The sequence below is a fragment of the Mastigoproctus giganteus genome, chromosome 1 (assembly GCF_048544385.1).
Source record: "Mastigoproctus giganteus isolate SK-2022 chromosome 1, ASM4854438v1, whole genome shotgun sequence".
In the NCBI taxonomy this organism is placed as follows: domain Eukaryota; kingdom Metazoa; phylum Arthropoda; class Arachnida; order Uropygi; family Thelyphonidae; genus Mastigoproctus; species Mastigoproctus giganteus.
The window spans coordinates 136,927,325-136,951,520 of record NC_143575.1 but is presented as its reverse complement, the minus strand read 5'-3'; the positions used below and the strand labels follow the sequence as shown (position 1 = coordinate 136,951,520).

Genomic DNA, 24,196 nt, shown 5'->3' with positions numbered 1-24,196 from the left:
GATCTGGAGCTCTTCCCCACATAGCAGCAGCCACAATCATGGCTAGTGATCTGGTATATAATATTACAGCGTAAAAGAGGGGTGATGGGTGCTTTTACCATAGAGACCAGAGATCGCAAGCCTCTGGAGAAAGGTCATTTGATTCTAAAAAATATATAAGAGAAGCATTAACCATTCTCTCTGTTGAACAAACAGCTAGTCAGAACAACATGTTGAGAGTTGGAATGCATTTTAGGATATTTACATGGCTTAGCAAAAGCAAGAAAAGTTGCCTTGCATCAGACAACCAGAAACTGTCCTTCAATAAAGATTCTGTTATACAGAAAGAGCATATGATCCATAGATCTTTGAGAAAGGTGCTTAATCATTTCATAATGAATACCGTATGGTCCCGCAGCTCTTGCCTTAGGAAGGGTGAGAGCTCTTTTCAGCTCATGGATAATGTGGAAGGAATTATAATATCCTTACATGGCTTAGCAAAAGCAAGTAAGGTTGCCTTACATCAGACAACAAGAAACTTCCCTTCAATAAAGATTTTGTTAAACAGAAAGGGCAGATGAACCATTGATTCTTGAGAAAGGTGCCTAATTATTTCATAATAGTAATAGTAGTAGTAGTCATTTGATGCAAGAAAGCAAATGTGTCAGCTTATGTAGCATCGGCCAAAAAAAAAAAAAAAAAAAAACAATTTCACGCATCCATTCCCTCTAAATGTTTGTTCAGTTCCTCCTTGAATTTATTTAAGCTATCAACTTCCACAATGATGGATGGAAGTTTTGTTCCAGCAATCAACTACCCGCTGGCTAAAGGCAAATTTCCGCACATATATTCAACAACTGTCTTTTCTCAATTTGCATTTATGCCCCCTCAGGTTCGCAATCTGAGCAAGAGGAAGAATCATAATTCAGCATGCTCAACCCATTCAAAGCCTTATACACCTCAATTAGATCACCTCACAGATGCCTAGTCTCCAGCCACTGCAATTTGCAGAACTTAAACCTTTCTTGGTAATAGAACCAGTTTGTTCCCCTCACCAGTCTTGTTGCCCTTCTCTGTACACACTCAAGCAACTCTACATCCTTCTTAAAATGAGGCCTCCAGACCTGTATGCATTACTCAAGGTGTGGCCTGACCATTGCCTTATACAAAGGAATAATCACATCCTTTTCCCTACAAGCAAAATTACATCATTGACCTGCTCTAGCAGCCTGTCTGCATTGCTCATAAAACTTCATATCTGACTGCACAATTATTCCCAGGTCTTTTTCATTTTCTACCACCCTAAGTTTAGTACAACACAGTTGGTAAATTTCTCATGGGTTTTTGCTACCCATATGCAGTACTTTGCATTTGTCAATGTTAAACTTCAGTTACCACTTCTCGGCCCATCTGCCCAACTTTTCTAGATCCTCTTGCAGTAGCACACTGCCATTACTGTGATTAACAACCCAGCCAACCTTTGTATCATCTGCAAACTTGATATTAAGCGTGATAAACCTTTGTCAATATCATTGATAAATATACGAAACAACAGTGGGCCCAACACCGAACCCTGTGGGACTCCACTAATAACATTAGTCCAGGAAGAGCAGCAACCACTAATTACCACTCTCTGTCATCTCCCACTCAACCTCCCTTTTATACTTTGTAGCAACTTGGCCTTAATACCATACTGCTCCAGTGTACAGTAGTCTTCCATGTGCAACAGTATATCAAAATTACTTTTTGCATCCAGTTCCTTTGTAACCACATCATAGCATCCAATAAAATTTGTTAGACAAGCTTTTCCCCTAACAAACCCATGATGTCTGAATTATTACAGCAGTCTTGCCTAGATGATCCTTCAATGCTTCATTAACCAGTGACTCCATTATTTTACCTGAAACAGAAGTTAAACTAACAGGTCTCTAATTACTCCATGGGGACTTCTCCTAAGTCCAAGGATGCTCTCATAATTATGGCTAATGGTTTTCTTACTCCCTTTGCTGCCTCCTTTAATATAATTGAATAGATCCCATTCACCCCAGGTGCATTTCCTCTGTTTAACTTCAACAATTTCTCACTTTGCTGAGAAAAAATTTCTCACTTTTCCTGCACTTTGCTGTGAGTTATTACAAAATCATTAAGCTTCTTGTCAGAGTTTAATAAGCTTCTGTCCTTCGCTTCCCTAAGGAATTCCTTATTTGTGAATGTAGATAAAATACTCATTCATTTTGTCAGCTATGTCAGCTCTAACCCTCGCTTATGAAGGATTACAGCTCATGGATAGTGTGGAAGGAATTTTAGGATCCTTACATAGCTTAGCAAAAACAAGAAAGGTTACATTACATCAGACAACTATAAACTGCCCTTCGACAAAGATTCTGTTATACAGAAAGAGCAGATGATCCATAGATTCTTGAGAAAGGTGCTTAATCATTTCAGAATGAATGCCATCTGGTCCAACAGCACTTGCCTTAGAAAGTGATAGAGTTCTTTTCAGCCCATGGATAGTGAACAGCCCATTGTAGAGGAAAGGGCCCTTTGATGTGAACTTAGCGATTGTTTTTCATTTTTATGTTAAAGGTTGATTGATTGATTTTGATTTTTGTGGTGCAAAAACAGCAGGGTTATAGTGCGCCAGGAAAAAGTTAAAATATAAAAAGGTAAGACTGGTAACTTGTAAAAAAGTTACTTCGTCTAAAGGTGCATACTGTCATAAAATCAGTCAGTACAATGATAGAAGCAAATTGCATATTTCATATGAGTGTACACAAATTGATCGACTTTAAAAATTTAAAAACTGCTGACACATTGTCGTTGTCATTTAAAATCTGACTGAGTGTATACGGATCAGTCAGATGGCTAAAAGCAGTAAAACAAGCATTTATAAAACTGGAACAATCACATAAAATGTGTTCGGCGGTTAAAATGGTGTCACATTGCTCACACATAGGAGGGTCATCAGCCCTCAGCAAAAAGGAGTGTGTCAAATGACAGTGTCCTATGCGGAGCTGAGCAAGAACAACTTCCTCTTTGCGATCCCTGCGTAAGCTGGACCGCCAAGGATGGATCACAGGCTTAATTCGACATAGTTTGTTTGTAGTAACCAGGCGATGCCACGAATCTTGCCACTGAGATTGCAGGTTACTACGGATCACTTGCCTGTAATCTGTATAGGGGACTAACAGGTCAAGATTATCCGTCAGGGCTGCCGATTTAGCTGCAATGTCAGCCAAATCATTTCCTCTAATCCCAATGTGACTAAGGATCCAGCAGAAGCGGATATCGAATCCACTTGCATCGAGGCTGTATATTATCTGCTGAATTCGGGACAGGGTTGGATGATTAGTGCGTGACACCGCTGATAAAGCCTGTAGTGCACTCGTTGAATCGGCATATATAATACACCATTGGTATCGGTGTTTTCTTATGTGATCTAGAGCTAACTCTATAGCATGCAGCTCTGCAGTGTAAATGCTGCAGTTAAAGATTATTCAATTCATTTAAGTGCACCAGGTTTCTGCTCTGATATGGTTTTATCTGGAAAAACAGCAGCAGATCCTACATATGATTCTGACTTCGAGCCGTCTGTGTAAACTGGCAAGAAGTCAGAATGTTCTGCACGGTGTTGTGAATAGAGCTGAAAGTAGACAGAAGCTGGAGTATTGGACTTCATCGCAAGTTTGAGCGAGAAGTCACATTCTGGTGTTTGTGCATGCCAAGGTGGAAGGGGCTCCTTTGGTGATTGAGCAACCTTGTCTACCAAGATGTTAAGCTCATTGAGTAGCTCTTGAACACGAATGCCGAATGGCCGATTGGCAGTACGTCGTGTGTTATAAAGATTTTCCCATCATGGCTCGAAAACGGATGTCCACGTGGAATGGTGTGGTAGGGACTTCAGCTTGAAGGCATATTGCAGAGACAACTGCATTCGCCGAAGCAACAAAGATAGTTCATTTGCTTCAGCATACAGACTTTGGACAGGCGAAGTTCTAAAAGCACCGGTAGCAATACGGATGGCTTGATGATGGACGGGGTCACGCCAACGAACAGCGCTATTTCTGGCAGATGAATACACCTGAGACCCATAATCCAATTTTGAGCGTATTAGTGCAAGGTATAAGTGGAGTAGAGTGCATCGGTCTGCACCCCAAGAGGTAGAAGAAAGAGAGCGGAGAATGTTAATACCTCTCGTGCACTTTGTGCGTAGGTGATGAATATGTTGGACAAATGTCAGCTTTTTGTCAAAAATGAGTCCCAGGAATTTCGTCTCTGATAAGACTGGAATGGCACTTTGTCCAAGTCGTAATTCAGGCTCAGGGTGGAGGTTATGTTTGCGACAAAAATGGACGCAAACGGTCTTCTCCGGTGAGAACCTGAAACCATTGGCCATGGCCCAGGAGTTAAGACGGTCAATAGCTTGTTGCAGTTGTCTCTCAATAACCCTCATATTGCATGATTGAGAAAATATACTGAAGTCATCGACGTAGAGTGCACTGTTTATAGTTGGAGGAAGTTGTTCAGAAATAGAGTTTATTTTAATGGCAAAAAGCGTGACACTTAAGACAGATCCTTGTGGTACCGCCCTCCTCTTGGCAAAAGGACCGGGAAAGGGCGGATCTTACACGAACTTGGAAATAACGGCAGGATAAAAAATTTTTAATAAAAATGGGAAGGTGGCCTCTTAGACCGAGGTTGTAAAGGTCTTTTAATATACCAAATCTCCAAGTTGTGTCATACGCTTTTTCCATGTCAAAGAAGATGGACACCAAGTGTTCTCTTTTTAGGAAAGCATCTCGGATAGATGTTTCCAGTCTTATTAAGTGGTCCAGTGTGGACCTGTTTCTTCGGAAGCCACACTGAAAGCAGGAGAGAAGGTCGTTCGATTCTAAATACCATAAGACATGAGCATTGACCATTCTCTCCAATATTTTACACAGACAGCTGGTCAGAGCAATAGGACAATAGTTTTTTGGGCATTTAGGATCCTTTCCTGGCTTAGCAAAAGCAAGAATAGTTGCCTTGCGCCAGGTATCCGGAAAATACTCTTTGAGGAAGATTCTGTTGTACAGGAAGAGCAGACGGTAAATGGATTCTGGTGCAAGATGTTTGATCATTTCATAATGGATGTTGTCTGGTCCAACAGCAGTAGCCTTTGTAAGGCTACTGCTGTTTTCAGCTCATGGATGTTAAATGGCCCATTGTATGCGTGGGAACCCTTCGATGTGAACTTAAGGGCCGGTTTTTCAGCGTTGTGCTTTAAGACCAGAAACTCTGGGGAGTAAGATGATGTTGCAGAGATGTTAGAAAATGTTTCCCCAAGAGCATTGGCTATTGCAGTGAAGTCTGCAATAGTACATCTATTATATTCAAGGACCGATGAGGGGTGTGTGCTGTGTATGTTCCCTTCATTTTCCGGATTTTTTCCCAGTCCACCTTAGTGCTGGTCGTCTGGGTAATGGATAATGTGAAACGGATCCACGATTCCTTTTGACTCTGACGGCAGATGTAGCGTGCTTTGGCTCGTGCACGTTTAAATGCTAAATACTAATAGGTTGACCGTGGTAGGATATCGTTGAAATATCCCCCAGGCTTTGTTTTGAGCCTTTTTAGCTGCTGTGCATTCTGAATTCCACCATGGTTTTGGAAAGGGAGGAAACCATGTGGATGTTTTTGGAATCGCAGTTGCAGCTGCATGGACAATATTTTCTGTTATGTACGTAACTGCATCATTGATAGGCTCCTGACTGACTGCAAAGTTGTCAAACTTTGCCAGGTGTTGAAAGGCACTCCAGTCGGCCTGATCAAACTTCCACCGCGGTAACCTGACAGGAAGACAAGGTCTCCCAGTAATTAAGGTGGTTATCACGGGGAAGTGATCACTTCCATACGGGTTCATTTCTATCTCCCAAGTAAGTGAAGGGAGAAGAGAAGGCGAGCTGATAGAAAGATCAATGGCAGAAAACGTACGGGTAGGCATGTGGAAAAAGGTGTTTGTTCCCACATTAAGAAGGCAGAGGTCATTGTCAGTGAGCATACGCTCTATGACTCATCCCCTTCTATTAATGCTAGCACTACCCCACAGGGTGTTATGTCCATTAAAGTCCCCTAGAAGTAAGAAAGGGGGAGGCAACTGCATTACAAGATCATCAAGGTCTTTCTGGCAGATGTCAGTACCAGGTGGCAAATATATAGAGCAAACTGTTAGTAAAAACCCCACTGTTATTCAAGTTGCTACTGCCTCTATGCTGGTAATAAGTCACAGATGCTGAAAAGGGGTATGGTTGTCCACAAGGATTGCGACTCCTCCATGCGCGGGGCCATCTCCAATTCTAACCTTGCAAATGATAGTAACGTTATGCATCCTGGGGTCATCATTTGCCCTTAGGTAAGTCTCCTGTATACAAAAGCAAGATGGTTTGTGCTTTTGCAGGAGTGCCTTGATGTCTTCTGCATTTTGTCGGAATCCACAACAATTCCACTGCAGGAATTTAGCCATTATTTTGGCTTGGTGGTTCCTTCAGGCGGCTTCCGAGGTGCTGAGGGCTTACTTTTATCAGTCTTGGGTTTATCTTTTTTGGGGAAGAATGGACGCTGTCCCGTGTCCATTTTTTCCTCCGCAAAGAGTTCCAAGACTGAATCTTTGGGTACCTCCTTCTGCTCGACATCCATCTTTTCTTGGGTACTAGGGGGGGACTCACACTTTCTTATTCTTTTCTTTCATAATTACCTTTGTTACTTGTGGAGCAATAGGAGGTACCGATATAGGAGTGGCAGCTGATTGGTCCTTCTGTGCAGGTTTTTGAGAACTTAAAAGATAACGCGCGATAGGAGTGAAAGACTCCTTTGGAGGAATGGTCATGTCCGTCTGAGTTCCGATGGAACATCTCCCTGCTACCTTTTGGGCGTAGGTAGGTTTGTTGGTATTTAGGGGTTTCACAGATTTCCTTGCCTCCTGGTATGATATATTTAGTTCTGCCTTCAGCCGTTGAATTTCTTTTTCTTCTTTCCACCTCTGGCATGCTCATGAGTAGGCCAGGTGGTCTCCCTCACAGTTAATACAGGTGGGTTTTGTGGCTGAACATGCTGTTGTTTCGTCGTCCTTTGTGCCGTATTGAGCGCATGCAAGGACTCCACAGCAAGCCATTTGAGAATGTCCATACTTCTGGCATTTAAAACACCGTAAAGGGTTCGGAACATATGGACGCACTGAACAGTTAATGTATCCAGCTTTAATCTCATCAGCAGGTTTAGGAGAGTTAAAAGTCAGGATAACGCTCTTGGTTTTAACAAGTTTTCTATCCCTTCGCACAGTAATTCTCTTGATGGCAATAACTCACTGTGGTTTTAATTCCGAGCAGATTTCCTCCTCGGTTACGTCGAGAAGGTCCCACTCCAAAATGACACCTCTCGATGAATTGAGTGTTCTGTGTGGTGCCACTGTTATAGGTATTCCTCCGATTGATTTTGCTCGGAGTAGATGTTCAGATTGCCTGTCATTTTTAGTTTCAATTAAAAGGTCTCCAGAACGGAGCCTCTTAACTGATTTGGGTGAACCTGCTAACCCATCTAACCCTTTTTGAATGAAAAAGGGTGACATTTTACCAATCGGTGTTTCATTGGTAGAATGCATAATTAAGAACCTTAGGGACAGGCCCTGATGGCAATTCAGTTCGCTGCCTCTTTTTAGCAATAATGCTATCTGTATCTTTCTCATTTGTTTCTGATAGGGACTGGGTTGGGGCCTCTGAGGAAGTAAGTTTATCAGGATTCATGTAAATTTTAAGTGGTTCAGTGCCCGGGCTCCCCACCCACCACGGAGCCCAAAGGGACGCCCACCACCCGGCATGCAATAAATGCGTTCGCGAGTGGAACGCCAGGGCTACCCAGACACCAAAACCGCACCGCCGCCAGCCTGAATCCTGTCCCTCGGACCATGAGGGTAGGGGCGTGGCATTGACACGGTTGACCCTCGCAGGTGAGCCTACTAGCCGATTGATCCTAGCCGGGCCTTCCAGGACCTCCCGTCTTGTCGAAGCAGGGGCCAAAGTGGTGTATTGAAGCTGGGCCCCTCAACCACCAGGATTCCCCTTTCCAAATTTCCACGGGTCGCAGCGCACAGCAAACACACCGGATTCCATTGATGTAAGCCTGGAACCTGGGCTGTAGGCGTTGGATCCCAGTGATGCTAGTCTGTAAGTCATGCAGCGTCACTGGGAGGTCCCCTCAACACGTACAGGTGCCCACGTCTAGGGGTTTTATGTTAAAGGACTACAAACTCTAGGAAATACTATGTGATTGCAGAGATTTTAGAAAATGTTTCCCCAGGAGCATTACCTATTGCAGTTGGCTCTGCAATACTACATCCATTATATTCTCGGATCGATGAAGAGTAAGATGTATGTTTATCCTTCATTTTCCAGATTTTATCCCAGACCATCTTAGTGCCGGTAGACTGGATAATAGATGATATGAAATGGATCCACGATTCCTTTTGATACTAAGACCAATGTAGCATGCTTCACCTCATGCATGTTTAAAGGTTATTAGATTGGCCACGGTATGATAACATCTAAATAACCCCCAAGCTTTGTCTTGAACTTTATTTGCTACTGTGCATTCCACCATGGTTTAGGAAAAGGGGGAACCAGGTAGATATTTTTAGAATTGTAATTGTATGGATTTTCTGTGATGTATCCCACTGTATCACTGATAGGCTCCTGACTGACTGCATTTATGTTAAACTCTACCAGATGTTTAAAGGCATTACAGTCCACCTGTTCAATCTTCCACAGCGGTAACTTAAAAGGCTGACATGGCCTGCTATTAAGTAGGCTGATTATCAGAGGCAAGTGATCACTCTCATAAAGGTTCTCCAACACTTCCCAAGTGAGTGCAGGAAGGAGAGAAAGGGAGCATATAGAAAGATCAATAGCAGAGAATGTATGGGCATGATTATGGAAAAAAGGTGTTACTTTTTCCATATGCCTATGAAAAAGGTGAGACCAGCAAAAGATACAAGACAGTAAAACAAATTGATATCATTCAGCATTATACAAGTAAGATTAGAAACTGTAGAAGTTGAAAATGGTGGTGAAGATGGTGCTTGATCTAAAGTGATATCACGAAATGGTGATGATGGAAGTAGAGCCAGAATAGGAGTAGTTCCTGGAAATAAAGCACTACTGATGAGTAGCCCACGTGTGGTGAAGGCTTTATGTGCAAAATCTTGCTGAAGATGAAAAATTTTCTTTGGAGACCAAGAGAGATGACTCATTGCTTGGAAAAATGGTTGATACACAACAAACAGAGAACGAAGATCGGAGTAATATGGGCAAGGATAAAGAATATACTGCCAGTCTTCTGAGCTGCCACATTTACAGAGGGGAGGATCAGACAGGTTAAATATAGCATGTTTAGGAGCGAAGGGAATCATGGCCAGTTAGAAGAAAGGGTGTGGAGACTTGGACTGAACCATTTAAGAACAGACTTTTGTAAGGCAAAGGACACAGATGGAATAAATTTTCACGTGACCATACCTTTGGAAGAAGATCACAGATCCTACCGGAGTTGAACCAGGTGGTTCAAGCAATGAGTTTTTTCAGTTTTAGGATCGCAGTGAATATTAATAGTTACATCTAAAAAGTCAACAGTAATGCCATGTCTAAGTAACAGCAAAAATCTCAATAAGTGATTTGGAGGTCCAGAGGTAGGCAACCATTTAAAACCAGTAGCGCAGCTGTCAAGACAGTGCAACAGGAATAACTCATCATTAAGAATATACATCTTTGGATAGAGAAGACTTACTCTTGGAAAACAACCTTCTTAGATATCCTAAATTTTACTTTAGGATACCAAAACCAGCCATAAACCAGGTGCCACAGGTATAAATCGGCATAGAAGTATACTTGCCTATTTTATCATGAAGGTGCAAGACATGTGTCTCAAGTTTAACTTACGATCTACAATAATACTCAAGAATTTATGCAAGTCGACCACAGAGAGAGAGAGAGAGAGAGACCAAAGAGTTTAACAGTTGGAGGGCTGAAAACATTAAGATTGTTGCCCTTAAGATAAAGAAGCTTAGTTTTGTCAGGAGAAATAGGGTTTATTAATTATGGTCTAGGAGCACAGGTCATTCATGATGCAATTGGCAGTACTTTTCAAAGAAGAACGAGAATTAACAAGGACAAGAAGCATTAGATCGTCGACATATGCTAATTTAGAAGCATTGGGAGTTGAACAGAGAAGCCACTCATCTATAACCAAATCCCAGATGAGTGGACCAAGCAGTGAACCTTTTGAGCATCCTCAAGGGACAGAGTGACTAAGTTTCTGAGTACCAGAAATGACTTGAACAGAATGGTGGAGAAAGTAGTTGGATGTTAAGTTGTAGAGTTGTGAGGAGCATTAGCATTATTTATCATTAGTAGAGGCATATGATGCAAGAAAGCAAGCTTATTCAGCATCAGCCTTTGTTTAGGCTATCGACTTCCACAACAAGTGATGGAAGTCTGTTCCACCAACCAACTACCTGCTGGCTAAAGACAAATTTCCGCACATCTATCCTCCATCTGTCTTTCCTCAATTTCAATTTATGTCCTCTCAGGTGATTATTCTGAGCAAGAAGAAGAATCCCATCGGCAATGAGCATGCTCAAACGATTCCAGGCCTTATACACCTCTATCATACACGTCGCAGATGCCTAGTCTCCAGACGCTGCAATTTGCAAAACATAAGCCTTTCTTTGTAAGAGCAACCCTTTGTTCCATTCACTAATCTTGTTGACCGCTGTACTCGTTATAGCAGCTCTACATCCTTCTTGATATGAGGCCTCCTGACCTGTATACAGTACTCAACGTGTCGACTGACCATTGCCTTATATATAAGAGAATAATCACCTCCCTATCGCTGCTAAAAATATTCCTGTATATCATTGATAAGACTCCATGAGCTAACCGTTGCAGCCCATCTGCACTGCTCAGAGAACTTCATATCTGCCTGCACAATTACCCCCAGGTCCTTTTCATTCTCTACCACTGTCTACATCGCCACAGAGTGATACGTTGCTCTGGGGTTGCTGTTTGCCATATGTAGTACTTTACATTTTCATTTTCATTAAAATTCATTTGCCACCTCTCAGCCCATCTGCTCCACCTTTCCAGGTCCTGTTGCAGCAGCATAGCATCAGTAGTGTCCTTAACAACTCTTCCAACCTTTGTATCGTCCGCAAACTTGGACATTAAGCTCGATATACCATCATCAATATCATTTATAAATACAAAAAAGCAATTAGCAGCAATTTGCCACGAATGCCAAACTGCTCCAATTTCTGCAGCAGTCTTCCAGGTGCAACAGTATCAAATCTGGTTTTTATCTGGTTTTTATGAGCATTAGCAACTAAGGCCATATTGCTCTGTGAATATGCGGTGGTCATTCCCTGACCTTTTCGCATCCTCCATATTTGGTGGTGACGGGCTCGAACCCCAGTCTAATCAAGAAGCGCATGCTATGCACTGCTGCTCCTTCCCACCTGGCTACGGAGGTGCCTAACAGAATCAAAAGCCTTTCTAAGATCCAAATATATAATATCAAAGTTATTCCCTGCATCCAGTTCTTTTGTGAATACATCATAGTATGCAATCAAATTGGTCAGGCAAGACCTTCCCTTAACAACACAATGCTGTGTCTGAGCTATAACTGAATTCTTGTCTAGATGATCCTGCAGTGCTTCTTTAACCAGTGCCTCCATTAATTTTCCTGGAACAGAAGTCAAACTCACAGAATATAATTACTTGTGTCAGCCTTTGATCCTCCTTTGTGAATTGGGGTTACATTTGCACATCTCCAGTCTATGGGTATCTTCCCTGAGTCCAAAGAAGCACTCATAATTATGGCTAGGCGTTTGCTTACTTCCTTTGCTGCCTCCTTTAATATAACTGGATAGATCCCATCCACCCCAGGGGCCTTTTTTATGTTTATCCTCTACTTCTCCTCCACTTTCCTCTCAGTTATTAAAAAATCATCTAGCTCACTGACAGTGTTTACTTCACCTACGGCATTCTCCTTCCTGAATAACTCCTCATGTGTGAATTTCGATGCAAAATACTCGTTTAGTTAGTTTGTTAGCCAGCTGAGCAGGATCCTCAACTGTTGAGCCATCAATATCCAGTGGACCAATCTGATTCATCCCTTTTCTTCTTGAGTTTACATAAGTAAATATCTCTTTTCTGTTTTTCTTTGCATCCTTTGCCAAGGATTTCTCATAATCTGCCTTTGCCTGCCTAATCTCCTTTGTGACTTGGTTACAGACCAGCTTATATCTATCATAGGCTTCCATGTCACCCATTAATTTGTATGTATCCCATGCATTTTTCTTCTCTGCCATCTCTCATTAATTCATCTGACATCCATTTAGGCCTAAACCTTGAACAATATTTCTTAGTTGGTATGTAAAGCCTGGTAGCTTCCAAGATAAGTTCTTTGAATGCTTCCCATGTTGAATTTGCTGTTGGTAACATCATCAGTTGGTCCCACTGTATAGAATTTAAATACTGTCTCAGACCATCGTAGTCGCCTTTACGAAAGCAAAAACTCTTCCCTTTACCCCTTATGGTATTTACCTCCTTGAGTTGTTGTTCTTGTTTGTTTGGTTTTTAGGAGCATTAACAACTAAGGCAATATTGCTCCGGGATATGCGGTGGTCATTCCCTGACCTTTCCGCATCCTCCGTATTTGGTGGTGACGGGCTCGAACCCCGGTGTAATCAAGAAGCGTGTGCTGCGCCTTCCCACCTGGCTATGGAGGCGCCACCAACTTCAGTAATTTCCACTTCAGCACACTGTGATCACTGCCACCTAGTGGTTCCTTTATCTCCAGATTCTTAATGTATGAAAAATCACTACTGATAATCAGATCAAGAGTATCGCTCCCGAACATGCTGATGTAGAAAACAATCATCCAATAAATTCACAAAAGCTTTGCTAGTGTGTGAGTAACCAACTCACAAATTCTAGTCAATATCTGGGAAATTAAACTCTCCTATTATAAGACTCTCTGATTTACTGGCCCACTCTATTTCCCTGTACAGTATCTTATTATACTCATCAGAGTCATTAGGCCTACAGCACACTCCTACTCTCAATTTTGATTTCCCTTTCAATTATGCTTAGGTCACACCAAACTGACTCGACACTGCACTGTCCATCGATGTCGACGCTTCACTTCCTTGGATTTTATGTGTTTCTTAACTAATAGCATAACCCCTCCTCCCTTCCTGTCCTGTCCTGTCTATCCTTTTTATACACATTGCATTCCTTATATCTGTGTGACACCACGTCTCTGATATCCCAAAAATATCTGCCTTTGATTTTTTGAGCAATACCTCAAATTCATAAAATTTATTTACCAAACTCCTAGCATTGGTGTACATACAAGTATACATGCATCTGTTCTTATTCTTAGCTACCCTAACACAACCCATGTGTTTACTTGTTCTGCGATGACTCCCAGCAGTCTCTGAAATATCCTGCATCTTGTTTTCCAGGCTGCTGCTCATTTCAATAGAAGCAGTGCAAGAATCACTTTCACCTCTGCCAGTGGCTACTGTTAATCTATTAGTCCTTGTATCATCCCCAAACTAGCAGTTTTCCGACCCACCTAACTCTGCCTCGATAGCATCATCAAATATTCTTGCACCCCTTCTATTTAAGTGTATCCCATCCCTGTAGAAGCATTCCCTCCTGTTAACAAGTACAGACCAGGCTGAAAAAAATTCTACCCCTTGAGTCTTACACAATCTTTCCAGGGCCGAATTGACCGACAAAGCTCTCATCATATACTCCCTCCTATTGTGTCAGAATTGCAGACGACTTTTTTTCAACAGTGACCTGTACTAGTTAAGTAATTCCGCCGGTCTCCTACTCTTAATATCATTAGTGCCAACGTGTACAACTATTGCACCTTTTGTGCTCTTAAAATATGACATCCACTCTACAACGTCATCAACCTTTGCCCCTGGCAAACATACCCTGGTCCTGTTCCACATTGAGTATCCCTGAGGCAATCAAAAATGCTGTCCCACCAAAGGGAGTTAAAGACTCCAGAGAAATCTGTGAAAATAGCCATAGCATATTTAAACATGCAATTATTTACTCTGGAAGAAGTTCAACAAAGGCCTCCCCAGTTCCATGCCCTGGATGAAAATCGAACTGTTCAGAGTACTTTAAAGAGTGTACAGTAAAATGACAATCTAGACAGGTAGCAATAAGTCACTCAAGGGTTTTACTCAAGTTGGACAATAATGCAGTAAGATGATAGGCCTTAGCTGAAGTAGCAGTACCAGGTTTTGAAATTAATTTTAAATGCCATCTTCCAAAAGACAGGAAAAGTTGCATCATTCAAATATTAATTGCAGTGTAGCAAAGACAGATGGATACAGTTTGCGTAGTCGCTTTATAAAAGTGCATTCAAGGTTATCAAGTCCAGGAAAACTATTTTTATTGATGTTAGAGGCTGCCAAATCCACCTCCACCTGCTACAGCAAGGAGTGAATTCAGAAGTAACATGGGCCCTGTTAAAAGATCTAATTTCTTGATGAATAGGAAGACCACAGCAGGGGATCATCTAAAGGAAGAAGTGCATCAAGTATGGCATTAACAGTGCTAGTAAAAGTCAGAGTTTCAGCATTGTACGAGTCAACAGACTGGTAAATTTCTGGAGGGTGAACCTTGTTTCCAGAGAGATGATGAATTGCTTGCAGTAAGAACAAATGTTTCCATGTGAATCTTTTACTGTCTTTTATGGCCTTGGCATATTGCCTTTTGAAGTTACAATATTCATTTTTAAGTTACTCAATGTCTGCGGTTGGGCAGCTCATATAATGTCTTTGGAAGGACTGGTGAACACGAAACACATGACAGCATAAGATGGTCAAGTCATACAGGACAGGCAAGCATGAAAGATGGCGTAAGATGGTGAAGTCATGACTCCACCACGGTGTTGGATGTTTAGGCAACACTTTCCTCTTAGCAGCACAAGAGCAGGTCTTGAACAAATCTTCCTGAACATACAATGCGTAGTCAGATGCTGTTGTTATTTGGTTTTAAGGGGCATTAGCAACTAAGGCCATATTGTTCCGGGGATATGCGGTGGTCATTCCCTAACCGTTCCGCATCCTCCGTATTTGGTGGTCACGGGCTTGAACCCCTGTCTAATCAAGAAGCGTGTGCTACGCACTGCTGCTCCTGCCCACCTGGCTACAGAGGCAGCCTAGTCAGATGCAGAATAATTAGTGATATTATTAATAACAGAGTACGAGAATGAGAACTGAAGAGCATCATCATAATATACGTTTAAGGGAAAAGCAAGGAAGATCCTGCAGAGGAAAAGAAGTATCTGGAAAGGAAGGCTTAATCACAATGGTAATAGCTCTGTGATCAGTAGAGCAAATGCCAGAGTTAAAAGTCCAATCAGAAACAGTGGAAGCAATGCCATATGTATTAACAGTTATATCTATATTACTCTCTCTCTCTCTCTCTCTCTCTCTCTCTCTCTCTCTCTCTCTCTCTCTCTCTCTCTCAGATGTAGAGCTAAAGGTAAAAGGCATGTCAGGTGATGAGAGAGTAAGAATTCTTCAATACGTCTGCCTTTAGCATCCAAAGATGAAAACCAGAGTAAGAGTAGAGACTCTGCACTGACATGTGACATGATGAAAAGGTGTGCGGAACACCTTTTCATCATATCAGTAGCAATAACATTATCAAAGCACTGAAGATAAACAGTGATGACAGAAGTACGTGAAGAAACTAAAAAATAAGAAATTCTAGAAATCGAAACATGAATGCAGATAGCATGTTGTGTGGTAAGACTAATGATTTTTATAACATTCAGATTAGCATGATCAGGCTGAACGACACAAATGGACAGAGGGTTGCCAGAAACTTCGCCTCAATGATAATATGGTTCTTGAAGAACCAGTATGTCAAACTGGTGAGCAGCCAGATATTGCCGAATTTCACTGGCAAACAGTCGAGACTCGTGTGCATTAACTAGAAGGATATGCAAATTAGAAGTGATAGAGCCATCTGCAGTAGAAGAATGGTTATAAAATGTATTACTTATAGTTGTTTCTTATGTTATCAGTTCTTTAGCTCTTATAAACTCTGGACATTGTGGATCTCGAACAGAGTGTCTGCTATCCTTTCTAGATTTACAATTTGCACACACTGGAAGTTCAGATTTACTTGGGCATTCGCTAAACACATGGCCATACTTGGAGCAAGTGACCACAAGTGGGGGACTCTTGTCGACACAGGGTAGTCATGTGACGTCAGCCTAGGCAAGGGTAACATTTCATCACTACTAAAAAGATCTAAATTTATGGGCAGTAAATTCAATGTAGAGAAGCTGTAAACTGAATATTAATTTATCTAGCTGAGGAGAAATACCAATGACCCAATATACTTTTGGATATAGACTTAGTGGTAAATCAAAAAGTCAATTCCTTGGTAAGATCCTCAAGTGCAATATCGAAATATCACAGATTTTTAAAGTAAAGAACTTCCAAGACACTCTTCTTTGGTTATTGTTGTTATTTGGTTTTTAGGAGCATTAGCAACTAAGGCCAAATTGCTCCGGGAATATGCGGTGGTCATTCCCTGACCTTTCTGCATCCTCCGTATTTGGTGGTGAGGGGCTCGAACCCTGGTCTAATCAAGAAGCATGTGCTATGCACTGCTGCTCCTTCCCACCTGGCTATGGAGGTGCACTCTTCTTTGGATGGGTCCTTCTCCACGTAAAAAATAAGCAGGGCAGAGTAAGATTTTTAGGGGGTGATGAAGAGATTCCCACTTTAGACAAAGCTGGTAGGGATTTAACAGCTTGGCCTGTACCCAGATTCGAGTTTTCACCTGCCTTTAAAATAATATTCTGTTGAACAGGGCGCCAAAGCAGACTTACTGCAAAGGTGGCCTTTTAATTCAGGTTGAGGATGTTAGAGATGAGTCATTAATTAACCTAATTGCCCTCTTCTGAATGGAATCTAGAAGCCTGAGGGAGGTTTTGGGGACACCACCCTGGTTGTGGGAACGATATTCCATGGCAGAGCGGATTTGCAATTTGTACCGAGTGAACAGCTGTTTGGAAGAAAACTAATGCTGGGAGCGAAAGAGAAAACCAAGTTCTTTAGATGGAGAGGAAACAATATTTGTAATGTGCTTGTTCTAAGAGAGATTAGAAGTCAGGGTAATCCCCAAAAGAGATATATCAACTTGCTCGGAAATCGGAATGTCAGCAAAGATAAACATAGGAGCAGAAAAATCCTTTTTGCGAGAAATAAGACAAGACGGAATTTTTGAAATTAACTAAGTTGTCTTTGCACCACTGGAGAATTACGTGGAAATTGGCATTTAAGGAATTGGTAGTGGATTTTCGAGAAGTTGAAGCTGATTGAGCAGGGCGAGGTTTCTCAAAATGGAAAGTGGAATGCAATTTTCTATCATCAGCAAAAATTTGGATAGGATTTCCAGACAATGGAAGAAGGTCATTAATATACAAGAGGAAAAGAGTAGGGAAAGAACTGAACCTTGGGGGACACCGGCATTAGTGGAGAAGTTGGAAAATGGAGAGCCATCTACCATCACCCTCAGTGAGCGATCAGAGAGAAAACTGGATAACTAATTGCAAAAAACAGTCGTTAAACCATAAGATGGAAGTTTATTTAGAAGACCTTTATGCCAAACACGATCAAAAGCCTTTGAGATGTCAAGAGCAACTACTTGTGTTTCACCGAACCTTTCCATTGAATTAGTCCATAAATGGGTAACATAAGCCAGAATATCACCAGTGGATCGACACTGACGGAATCCATACTGGCGATCGTTGATCAGACGGAAGGTTTCTAGGTAGTTTAAGAATTGCCGGTTAATTGATTTCTCCATTACTTTAAAAAAGAGTAGAAGTGATTGCAATGGGACGATAATTGGATGGAAGGGATTTGTCACCCTTTTTAGGAACTGGCTGGATATGAACAAATTTCGAAGCAGAAGGAAAAACACCTTTGGAATAAGAAAGTAAAAAAAGGCGGCAAAGAATAGGAGTAAGTTCAGGAGCACAGGTTTTGAGAACAAGTGGAGAAATACCATCAGGACCGGAGCTTTCTTAGTATCAAGATTCGTCAAAATAATTCTGACATCCTTTTCGCGGAGGACCACAGGAGGCATTGAATGGAGCGTGCTGGGAATGGTGGGAGGTGTTTTACCAAGATCATTAATACATGAATTGGAAGAAAAATAGGAAGCTAGCAGGTCAGCTTTATCCTTGGCCGAAGTGACAACAGAACCATCTGGTTTTGATAGAGGTGGGAGCAGAGAAGGGCAAAAGTTGCAGCCATTAGCTTTGGCAAAAGACCAGAATGCTCGGCTACCATTACGGCAAGAAGCAAGTGTTCTACTATTAGCCTGTTAAAAATCTAGTTTGGACTGATTAATAACTGCTTTACAATTGTTGCAAGCTTTGGTATAGGCAGAAAATAAAACTGAAGAATCAGAAACAAACCAATTACGATATGCAACATTCTCCTCCTGAATGGCCTTAACACATTTATTGGAAAACCAAGGTTTAGAAAAAGGCCGAGATTTTAAAGTGGAGTGTCAGATAAAGGATTCCATTCCTACAAGAATAATTTCACTGACATGATCTGAGCAAATATTCACATCAGAAATTTTGAAACAGTAGTCAGACCAAGGAAAAGAAATCTCGCAGTCATCCCATTTTGCATTCTTGTAATGCCACTCACTTCGTCCGTGAACTTAGAAGGGTTGTTTGTGAGAAAAAGATCAAATGCATTGGCTATATAGTTAGGATTGTCTGGAATTCTTGCAGGTAAATGAATAATCTCTGCAAGGTCATTAATAATTGCAAAAGCCTCAGCATCTCGACCAGCTGGGTCGGTGTGACTAGAAAATCGCAGACAGCTGGAGTTATGAACATTAAAATTACCTCAGTTTAAGGAAAGTGGGACTGGAGAAAGTCAAGTTGCAAAGAGAGGAAGTCGAAGAGCTCCAAGTGATTAGTGGAATTGGGAGAACGGTAGAGACAACAGATGAATTTGACACAATGAGGTAGAGAGATTTTAAGCCAGAGAAGATTGAAAAGAGGAGATTCCCAATTACCAAGTCTCTCACAGGGAATATCAGAATGGATATGCACAAGTACCACCTTTGAGGTGAAAGGAGTCGTACAGCGAATAATTTGGAAAATATACTACAAACTATAAAAGCTGAAAGCAGGGGAAACATAACGTTGCTGTTCATCAAGTTGTTCAGTGCATAAGAAGCCTATTTCGGAATACCTGGAATGCCTCATTCTGGTACAGAAGTTGCTTGTAAACATTAGAGAAATGGTTTAATTTTGTGGTAGTCATAAGTATTTGCCTATCAAAAAAGTAGTAATAAGTGTCTTTAGCTACATTACAAATATTGGGAGAGTCACAAACCTTTGTCATGATTACCACTTTTGTGTGGTAATTATGTCAAAGTTAGAAAAGATCAAATATGACCAGTATAAATAGAACTTTGAGAGGAATTCAAGGTGTTGGAATTCCTTCTGGGTTTTCACATTGATTTTTTAAGTTCCCTTGCTTTCTCTGCCTCTGATACAACAGGGCAATAGATCAGCATTATAGGAGAAGAGGATGGTTTACAAGGATCAAGTTTCTGCTGGCATGTGCACACATTATACTAACAATTCCTTGGTTCCAAGAAACAAGACTCCCTATATCAACCCATATGAAGATGGAACTAGTAAAATAAGTTGTTAAATTATTAGATTCTCAATGTGGTACCTTCAACCATGTACAATCACTGTTTCCAAAATTATCTAATGCAAAATAGAAAGGTAACACATTTATCTGACTGCAACTTAAGTAGATGTTGGCTTATGCAAGAACCAGAAGACTAAATGACTGTTGATTTTCAAAATAACTGGCAGTCATTTCACCTTCTGGTAAATAACTTTCTTGTAAATATTAAAAGTGAAAATTTCAAAGAATTAGTTGACAATCTGAATGAAAATTACAGAAAAATGAAATACACAATGACATGATTTTTGACAACAAATCTGAGCAATGTGAGAGAAGAGCCCAGGGAGAGATTCCACCAAGACATATAGTAAAAGGAAAAGAAGTACCAAGGAAGGTGGGATGAAGCTATGATGAGCAACTCTACCTGGTTCTTAGTTTGTGATGATAACAACAACAACAAAACAAAGATGTTGGAATTTAAGATTTTCAAGGATTTTTTTTTTTTTTTTTTGATTAACTCGAGGAGATTTTCTACTTACTCATTTGTGATATTTTTACCTTATTATCTGCTTGAAACATTCTCTATTATGTACAGAAATAAAACACTTTTCATAAATCATACAAAGTATCATTGCATATTTACTTACCGTATATTTAGAATAAAAAAAGCAGCATACTAAAATTTATACAGAAGGCAGAAATACAGATAAACAAAATGTATTACAAACTTTTATTACTGAAATTTGAAAATAGCTAATGCATAAATAGATTATAAACTGAAATACTCAGTAACCTTGAATTCTAAAATTTTTCTCAAAGAAGTTACATAATTTGAATAATAGTTTCAGTAAGTGCTGGTAAAAAAAAAAAATAATCCTTGACCTGCAAGTATCACTAAAATATAGCATGAAATATTTAACTTTCGTTAAAATCTGCAAGTTTCAAGATCAGTAACTTACTTTAGATCCAATTCTACCATTCTGACCAGTGTATCCAGGTTCCCCCTTTTGTCCCTTTTCACCAGATGAACCAGGGTATCCTTGTTTCCCTCGTTTACCCTAAATCAAAAATTAACTATCCTTTAATTTAAATCTTCATAAATATATTCATTTTAGAAATATATATTTCCTCTTCTTTAATGTAAAAATTTTTGAATTCATAAGTGAATTCATTCACTTTAATTTGCAAAAAATTATGGCTAAAATAAGTAAAAAGAAAATAAAAAGATGTAACCAAAAAAGATTTGCACCGTACTTCTTGAAATTTTCTTGGCATTCAATAAAAATAAACAGTACTTCCCTTACTCTCATGAATAGCTGCCATTTAACTGTAAAGCAATATCATAACTGGTGAGGTTGATATCACTACACGATTCTCTTAAATCATTAGAGTCCCCAAAAAAGATACAAAGGTATCTTTTTCATGACTATTAAAACAATCTCTAAGGAGTTCTTTTCTTCTGACTCTAAAATTATTTTAAAAAGTAGTACTACCTTTTTATTTATTTTGCATCAGAATTAATTAAAAAAGTAGAGCACTAGTTTTCTTTGCAAAGGAAGCAAGAAGGCAAACAAACATATACAGCATCAGTCAGAAAAAACAAAATTATACCTCCTATTTCACCTATTTAAACCCTCCAATAGTTTGCTAATTCTTCCTTGAATTTATTTAAACTATCAACTTCCACAACAAGAGATGAAAGTTTGTTCCAGCAATCAACTACCTGCTGACTAAATACAAACTTCTACACATCTGTTCTGCAACCATCCTTCATCGATTTGAATTTGTGCTCTCTCACATGTGTGGGCTGAGAAATAATGCACCCCATCAGCACTGAGCTTGCTCAAAACATTCATGGCTTTAAACACTTCGATGATATCACCTGGCAAGTCTCCAGATGCTACAATTTGCAGAACTTAAGCCTTTCTTGGTAAGAGCACCCTTTATTCCACTTACCAATCTCCTTGCCCTACTTTGCAGCAGCTATACACCCTTCCTAAAATGAAGCCTCCAGACCTGTACGAAGTACTCAAGTTTAGCCTGACCACATCTTTTATAATGCGATAATTACCCTCTCATCCCCGCTAGTAATATTCCTGTATATCACTGATACAACCCCAGGGCTCACATCTGGTGAGTATGGGCTTGGCAACACCCCAGGGTCTCGGGCTGGATAACATCATTCTTCTCTTTTTTGGTGATTCCCTCCTACTTCTCTCTCTCTCTCTCTCTCTCTCTCTCTCTCTCTCTCTCTTTTTGGCTGGTGCAGCATAAGCCTCAGGCTTCCTTGCACCATACAGCTAATAATAATAATAATAAAGTGCCATGAGCTGTCCTGGCAGCCTATCTGACTGCACAATTACCCCAGGTCTTTTTATTTTTCCACTATCCTCAGTGTGTAAATTTGTTAGTTGTCTGACAGCATCAGGGGTTCTCCCATCTCCACGTTGTATTCTTTGTACACGTGACACAGAACTCTGTGGAGGCGAGAGATTAAAAAGTGTGTGGGGGGGGGTAGTTTGTTGTGTACTGTTATGTTCTGTTGTTTCTCTGACCATTTAGCCTTTGGGCCCACTATTGGGACCCACCGTTGCCCACACTTTGCAAGGAGGCAGGTCAGGCACCCAGCAGATTATTTAAGTACTCTGGCAGGCCAACTAATTTCCAAGGATTTCAGTGGCAAGGCTGATATATATATATATATAAAAACTAGAAACTAGAAAAAACTAGAAAAACTAGAGATTTACGAGAAAGCGATATAATTTAGACGTTGATTAGAATTTGGCGGCATTGTTAGGGGCGTACAAGGTCAATTTAGTTAGAATGGGGGGGGTGAAGACTGTGGGGTTGTTGTTGTTGTTTGGTTTTTAGGAGCATTAGCAACTAAGGCCATATTGCTCCAGGATATGCGGCGGTCATTCCTTAACCTTTCCGCATCCTCCGTATTTGGTGGTGACGGGCTCGAACCCCGGTCTAATCAAGAAGCGTGTGCTACGCACTGCTGCTCCTTCCCACCTGGCTACGGAGGCGCCTGAAGACTGTGGGGAAAGAGGTAGAAGGATGGAGAAGACAGAGAAGGCAACCCCAAATAGGTCAGTTGGGATGAGGCAGGGAGGGGAGGGGACAGAAACCTGTCTCTTCCCTCCCCTGCTAAGGGATGGGGTTTTAAAGGGAACCAGGTTTTAGTACCCAGTTCAGATTGCCAATTGCAGTGTTGTGTCGATTCCAGTAGGAGGGTCAAACTGCCCATCCTGCTGCGGGGATAGCATATGTTAGCTGGCAGTGGGGGGTAGAAGAGACATATCTACTTCATTCATAATCTGCATTCTCACACTACTTGCATTCTATTTTTATACTTTTTTCTTATATTTTATAATATATATAAATTTTTTTTTCAGTTAGTTTATATATATATATATATATATATATATTTTTTTTTTTCCCTGCCACTCACTCATTCACCTTTTCTCACATACCCGGGGGGAGCGATACAATGGTATGTAATCTAAATTTAAATACTAATGCATAATTGTTAAGCTAAATAAGCAAGAATATAAAAGATTAAAACTAGGGTTAATGAGTACTTAATCCTCAGGGTAGTATTATACAGTGGTAAGTTACTCTGGGGTTACCCATATGCAGTACTTTGCATTTATAAAAATTAAAATTTCAATTACCATTTCCAACCAATCTGCCTAACTTTTCTAGATTCTGTTGCAATAGGATACTGTCATTAACCACTCTGCCAACCTTTGAAGGATCTGCAAACTTGGGCATTAAGCCTGATACGCCTTCAACAATATGATTACTCAACCATCCCTTTATCCATAGTAGCAACTTGTCTTTAATGCCATATTGCTCCAATTTGAACAACACTCTTCAATGTGCAACAGTTTCAAAAGCTTTCCTGAAATCCAAGTATATGACATCAAATTATTTTTTGCATTCAGTTCCTTTGTGTCACGTAGTATCCAATCAAACTGGTCCAACAAGATTTACCCTTAACCAACCCATTCTTTGTCTGAAATATAATTGTTGCCTCGTCCAGATGATACTGCATTACTTCTTTTACCAGTGACTCCATTATTTTCCCTGGATTAGAAGTTAAAATAACAGGTATGTAATTACTCATGTCAATCTTAGACCCCCAACCCTGGTGAATTGAAGATACATTAGCACATCTCCTCTGCCAAATCCAAGGATGCTCTCATAATTATGGCTAAGGGTTTGTTTACTTCCTTTGCTGCCTCCCTTAATATAATTGGATAAATTCCATCCACCCCAGGGGCTTTGTTTGTTATTTGGTTTTTAGGAGCATTAGCAACTATGGCCATATTGCTCCGTGAATATGCGGTGGTTATTCCCTGACCTTTCCGCATCCTCCGTATTTGGTGGTGACGGGCTCTAACCCCG

General features: G+C 40.6%; 1 protein-coding gene across 1 annotated transcript in view; it reads right to left on the bottom strand.

Moving 5' to 3' along the window:
• Positions 1-24,196, bottom strand: part of LOC150091155 (uncharacterized) — a 1,391,089-nt gene that overhangs the window by 845,360 nt on the left and 521,533 nt on the right. The window contains exon 13 of the mRNA XM_090374518.1: positions 20,743-20,841. Within this exon, the coding sequence (XP_090230644.1) occupies positions 20,743-20,841 (99 nt within the window). The remainder of the gene's footprint in view (positions 1-20,742; positions 20,842-24,196) is intronic.